This window comes from Hydra vulgaris, chromosome 04 (genome assembly GCF_038396675.1).
Source record: "Hydra vulgaris chromosome 04, alternate assembly HydraT2T_AEP".
In the NCBI taxonomy this organism is placed as follows: domain Eukaryota; kingdom Metazoa; phylum Cnidaria; class Hydrozoa; order Anthoathecata; family Hydridae; genus Hydra; species Hydra vulgaris.
In genome coordinates this window covers 19,487,138-19,493,729 of record NC_088923.1, presented here as the reverse complement: position 1 = coordinate 19,493,729, position 6,592 = coordinate 19,487,138, and the positions used below count along the sequence as shown (strand labels likewise).

General features: G+C 30.6%; 1 protein-coding gene across 1 annotated transcript; it reads left to right on the top strand.

The window, feature by feature from the left end:
* Positions 1-4,129: 4,129 nt before the first annotated feature.
* On the top strand, positions 4,130-5,916 carry LOC136079254 (uncharacterized). Its single transcript, XM_065794980.1, has 3 exons — positions 4,130-4,552; positions 4,598-5,032; positions 5,116-5,916. The coding sequence occupies exons 1-3, from the start codon at positions 4,130-4,132 to the stop codon at positions 5,914-5,916; spliced, it is 1,659 nt and encodes a 552-aa protein (XP_065651052.1).
* Positions 5,917-6,592: the final 676 nt, after the last annotated feature.

Genomic DNA, 6,592 nt, shown 5'->3' with positions numbered 1-6,592 from the left:
GAAGATAGCATTAAATAAAGCTATTGCAGAAACCCCTGTAAAAAAGTTAATTTTTTTGTTTTTTTTTATTTTATTACATAAAAAAAACTGATAATTTTTTATTTTGATTAACTTGTTTTTGATTTATTTGCTTCAAGGATATGTTCAAGAAGTTTATTTTTTTAACGAGAGAGCTTTGCGGAGGTAAATAAATTATGTTATCATTATTAGTACAATTTAATCGCTGATATTACATAACTGTGGTTTTACACTAGTATCATATAACTCAATGGTATTATCTTTAGTTGTATTACTATTCGTTTCATTATTGTTTGTGCTGATATCTTTCGAAACTGAAAAGTTTGATTTTGAAAAATGTTCATATAAACTTTTTCTTTGTTTTATATCAGTACAATTATATCCCATATGTAAAGTAGGATCTGGATTGGCAACGGTAGGAGTTCCAACTACAAAATGAATAAAACCTATACGATCACTTTCACATAGATTTCATTTTTTCCTTCCCTTTTTAATAAAAATTTCCACTTTTCTCTTTCTCTAGAACTTCTTAAAGAACTTGGAAAACAGTAAAGTTTGAAAGGACGATTACAACCACATTGTTCTTTTTTTTTAAACCTTCATGAACATTGCATTCTTGTTTTTTCCATTTAGAAAGTTTATAATGGCTATTCGAACAACCCTTGACTGCGCAGTTACCTCTTCCCATCGTCTTAAATTTAATAACAGGTATAAATACAAAAAATAATCGTTTTTCAAATTTTTGAAAAGCCTTTATATCGAATATTTAGATTTTTACTACCATAATGAGAGTTCAGTCCCTGGCGCGCAATATTGTAGAATTTAAGTTGGAAAGGTGAATGGCCACAAAACTTATGTCATCTTTGCAATGACTTAGTAATTGGAGAAAGTGTTTGTTTAACGGTGAAAAGTAAAACAAAAAGTTTTATGAAAAATAAATCAAAAAACATTTTGGCAGTAAGAGTTCAAATAATAAGTGTATAAACAAGAATCAAGAATTGAAATAAATATTTAACTAATAAAATTGAAATAAAATAATCTAAGAAAATGTTTTAGAAATACAAATGAGTATAAAATTATTTAAATGAATACTTTCAGAGTGCAGGATTTGAAAAGAGTACGGTTTGTGAAAAAAGAGAACAAAACTCAGTAAATGAGTATAGTTGGTCACGTTACAATATAGAATAAATTGAAAGGTATGCATGATAAAAAACCAGGTGGTCGTAAAATATTAGTGAAATTGAAGAAGAAATGTTATAACTGTATCTTCTATTGGATTCCTAGTTGACTTTTATGATTTACGCAGTATTGTGAAGTCTTATGCAGACCTTAAAAAAATGTTTATTAGACATTTAGCAAGAAATATGCCTGGTGTTGAATGATTAAAATCATTACTTTAGAGAAATAAGCAATTATGTGTTAGATTTGCAAGTAATATCAAAAAAAAAAGGGCAGAAGTAGGTACTGTTATTATTAATAACTTTTTTGACAATATCAATTTTGAACTAGCAGAGGTTCTTCCATCAAACAGGTTAAATTTTGTTGAAACTAATTTAACTGAAGATCATGGTAGTAATTTAGTATTAGCAAAGCGAGGATCAAAATAACATGAGAGGATAATTAATACAACAAAGTCTGCTATATCTTTGATGTATTGTGATAATGCATATCCTTTATTCATACATTGTCAACAAAGCAGATTAGATGTGGAAAAATTGGACCGAAAATTGACAAAAAGGAGCACGTTATGACCACTTAAAGAGTGGATGGTTTGACTCCAGTCGTTTTACAGATTGGTTTGAATCTATATTGCTGCCTGAACTAAAAAAAACTTCCAGAAAACATGTTCTAATTTAAAACCATTTGTCATTACATATAAACGCATATGTGCTGTATTTGTGCAAAGAAAAAAAAAAAGTTTATTGCGCTTCCTTTGAACTCCACGCATTTAATGCAGCCATTGGATGTTGCTTAATTTTGACCAATGAAGACTCAGTGGAGAAAAATATTATTAATTTGGAAGTAAAGTGGCAAGGACGTAAATCTCTTTCCCTTCCAAAAAAAATGGTTTCTAGCATTGGTTAAATGTCTCATGTAAAAAATTGAAGAACCTGGTTGTAAAAGTATGAAGGCAGGTTTTAGAAAAACTGGATTATACTCACTTCGAAAACAGGTGCTAGATAGACTTTCTCATAGATTTATAAATAAAAATGTCACTGTAAAAAAATGTTCTCATTAAGTTTTTCATACAACATTTAGTTAAAGCTAGAGGTGATGATCATTTAATCCCTCATAAATAGCGACATAAAGTCTCTGTTGTCCCAGGAAAAAGTGTGTTGTCAATTGATGTAGTTAATATGCAAGCAGCTATAAATATAAATAAAACAAAGAAAAAATAAACTGTTGTAAAAAAACCAAGTAATCCACTCTTGAACAGCAAATAATTATAGACAATCTATTAACTAACTCTCCACTGATATATCAGTTGGAAACTTTCAACGTATACGTTGAAAGTTTAAAAGCGAAAAGGAGTTTACTGGAATTTCTAAATTTTAAATTCTTTTTATTTAATTACTTACCATGGTTGTTATTTTTGCAAATAAAACATTACAAAACTTTTTCTTTTTATTAATTTACTTTTCATTTAGTTTTTTATTAGAAACAGTCGCGTATCTAGGGTAGGGCAGGCAGGGCACGTGACATGGGCGCCAACCTGAAAGGGACGCAAAAGAGGCTTGGTTGCGATACATTAAGCGAGAATTATATAAAATAAATTAAGATTTATTTTATATAATTCTTTAAAAAAAAACTTTAAAGTAATTTAAAGTTTTAAATTAACTTTAAAACTTTATTAGTTTTTGTTATAAGGTGGCGTTTTTCCGCAGCCTCAAGTGTGCAACTTTATGCTTTTCTACTGTTCTGCAAAATATTATATTTCTAAAAAATGTGCTAAAAAAAGCGGTTACGAATATGTCAAGGAAATCGACTGTTAATAATAAAAATTAAAGAAAAATTATTAAGATCGATAAAAAAAAGGTTATTTAGACATTGGAAAGGAGAAATGAAGTGAACTCTTACGCTAGTGGCAGTTTTTAGTAACTTTTTATTTAAAAAAATCTTCGTTTTTATGTTTGTTTATTTTAAATGTGTTTTTTAAGACTTTGTTATTTTAATATGTTTTTCTTACGAAAACGTTAATATCTTCAGTTTGGATAAAGCTTTTATCTTCAAATTTTCACAGAATATTTATTAACTTATTTATGAGGATTGGAACTAGAATTATAGTATTTCAAGTATATAAAAGTTAGTTTGAATGTAGTTTGTCAGACTGACACAGGCAATAAATCAATTTCTGCACTTTTAGTGCTGCCATTTTAGTTATTTTCAACATTTGAAAAAAATTTTAGTTCCAGCTCTGGAGCAACTATTTAGCTACTATTTGGCAAAATATGGTATATTTAGTTCATATTTTAGTTAAGATATCATTGTTTTAGCTAAGGTAAGATTTTAGACAAATTATGCTGAATCAGCATCAAAAAATGCAAATTTCATTTTTCTTTTAAAAAGGTAAAGTTTTAACATAATTTCCTTATATAAAAAACAAAAAACAAGTTTTTAACATTTAAAAAAAAAAGGTTAGATTTAAAGGGGGTGAGCCACCTTAAATAAATCAAAACTAAAATATACACTGGCGCCTGGTATTGCCTGCATGGGCGCCTTCTGAATCACTGGATTCGTCTTCTACAAATATATTCTAAAATATTTTGTTGAGATATATTAAGGTAATTAAAAAACATATTGCTTTTGACAATTATATAAAGCAAATTCCTTATAATTTTAAAAATAATTAGCTGAGAACTATGAATCGTTCTTTTGAGAAAAAGAAGGAAAGTGGAGCGGCATGTAGTAAACGACCAGCAGCTCCACTTCAGATAATCCAGAAAATTCTGCAAGCGCAAGGCCTTAAGAATTAGAAGATACTGGGTCAAGTTCAAGCAAGAAAGAATTAATTGCGACATCTATTGATGGCGATACAGAGAATTTTAGTTATAATTCCAAAATCCTTGCAACTTCTGAAGAAAAAGAAGTTAGGTCTGAGCTTGACAAAGAAATGAAGATTGATGACGTTGAAGATAAAGACTTGATATCCGAAAACGTCCAAATTATTAAATGTCCCATACCTAAAATTATTGTAGAACACAACATCGGATTTCTTATGTTTAGTGAAGAGACAAGAAAAGCAATCATAATTGATTCATTGAGAATTGAAATTGTTAAACATGGTTTTAAGCATTTCCAAAACATCGAAGGTCCTTTTCTGCCGACTAAAAATCGTTTTATGAACAAACCTTGGTTCTTTAAAAAATTAGGAAATCGTCACGGTGAGCAAATGATGCGTTCATGGTTGGTTTACTCGCCTTCCAAAAAATCTGCCTTTTGTTTTTGCTGTCTTCTTTTTTTAAAATGCGAAAACCAATCTAGCTTGGAACAAGAAATCGGATTTAATCACTGGAAAGCACCTGAGAGAATGAATGTACATGAAAATTCAAAAAACCACAGACAACTTTTTACCCAATAGAAAGAACTGGAAAGAAATTTATTTTACAATAGAGGAATAATTGATGCAGAACTTGAACAACAAATTCAAAGAGAAAATCAAAAGTGGTGTGATATTTTCAAAAGGCTGTTGCACTGCATCAAATACCTTGCAATGCAAAATTTAGCTTTGCGAGGACACCGAGAATCACTTCAATCAAATGCTAACTCAGGAAATTTACTTGGTTTACTGAAACTAGTTTCCAATTTTGATCCTGTTATTAAAGATCATTTAAAATTTGCGGAGAGCCATCCTGGATCCACTACATATCTTTTATCCAACATTCAGAACGAGTTCATTCACATCATAGCATCCACTGTTCGTGCTAACTTGCTTGAAAAGATACATAAAGCAAAGTATTCTGGGCTAATATTTGACTCAACTCCAGATTTAGCCCATTGCAAACAAATGTCTGAGGTAGTTAGGTCGAGATCGATTTCGAGAAAAAAACAGTATATATAAAAGAATCTTTCCTTGGCTTTATCCAACTCAGCGATAAGGATGCAGCTAGCTTAGCCCAAACAATATTGGAGCAAATAGAAAAAGACAATATGAATGTAGAAAATTGCAGGTCACAATGCTATGACAATGCTGCTGTTATGGCTGGCCACAAGAGTGGTGTGCATCAAAGAATAAAGAAAAAAAACAACCTTGCCATATTTGTCAATTGTGACAATCATAGTCCTAATTTGGTAGGCGTACATGCGGCTAAAGAAGAAGTAATAATGGTTACTTTTTTTGGAACCATCGATGCACTTTATGTTTTTTTCTCAAGATCAACTCAACGGTGGCAAAAACTTAAAGATGCTGTGCCTATTTCTTTAAAGTCCGATTCCGATACCAGGCAGAGCGCCAAAACAGAATCAGTAAAACCTGTACACACTTACATTGATGAAATAGTGGAAGTTCTTCAGAACTTAATAGTAGACGAAAACGCGTCAAATGAAACGAAAAGCGATGCAAATCAGCTTATTAATAAAATTTTAAAGTATGACTTTCTCACATTGCTAGGGTTTTGGAACAAGATTTTTGGCCGAATTGACCGTGTTCAAATGAGGTTGCAGGACCCTAAAATGAACTTTCGTAATGCAGCTTCAGATTTAAAATCGCTCCAAGATTATTTCCAAAGTGAGAGAGAAGTCTTAGTTAATGACTCAATAAAAGAAGGAGTTCAAATTTGCAACGAATCGGGTGTTGATTTTGAAAGACGTCAAAGAAAAAAAAAAAGAATGGATGGCGAAATGTCTAGAGATGTTGGGTTAACAGCAAAAGAAGAAATCAATCAGAAAAGATCAATGTAAAAAATTTGGCAAAGTCTACAGTTCTGATGTGGATGGGCGAGAACTGTACGAAGAAATTTTGGACTGTAGAATCCTGCTTATTATCCGTAAGGAAAAAATATCAAGTGTCGAGCAGCTACTAATGTTTATAGTTGAATATGGAGACGAAAACGTTTTTCCTAATATGCGTATAGCATTGCAAATATTGCTAACAATAGCTGTGTCTGTAGCTAGTTGTGAAAGATCATTCAATAAACTTAAACTGATTAACTCTTACTTGAGAGGTTCGATGGGCCAAAGTCGTCTCTGTGATATCATTTTACTAAGTATAGAGCGAGAAATTACAGAAGAAATTGATTTTAACAATGTTATTAAGAAATTTGCAGCAATCAAAGCTAGAAAAATAAATTTGTAATATATGTTACATAAACAAATTGTTTATTTATAATGAATAAGAGTAACTCCATGTCAAAACAACCAGGCCATGCAACCTTGTGTTCTTGGATTTTCTTTATATTTTTACCATAGTTAGTACATTATAAAATAAGATAAATCCCAAAATTTCAAGGTCTAACTCCCAACGATTCGTGAGTAATGGTTGTTTTAATTTTAGCAACTATTATTGATTTGGTCATTTTCCGCCATTTTTAAATTTACATTTCTCCTTATAAAACCAAGTCTTTAAACGTGTGAATTC

Excerpts from the sequence above, each read along its gene's own strand:
- LOC136079254 (XM_065794980.1), top strand. The coding sequence starts at position 4,130 with ATGAAGATTGATGACGTTGAAGATAAAGACTTGATATCCGAAAACGTC. Across the intron at positions 4,553-4,597 it reads AAGCACCTGAGAGAATGAAT|AAAGAACTGGAAAGAAATTT; the intron begins GTACATGAAAAT and ends TTTACCCAATAG. Across the intron at positions 5,033-5,115 it reads ATTGCAAACAAATGTCTGAG|GATGCAGCTAGCTTAGCCCA; the intron begins GTAGTTAGGTCG and ends CTCAGCGATAAG.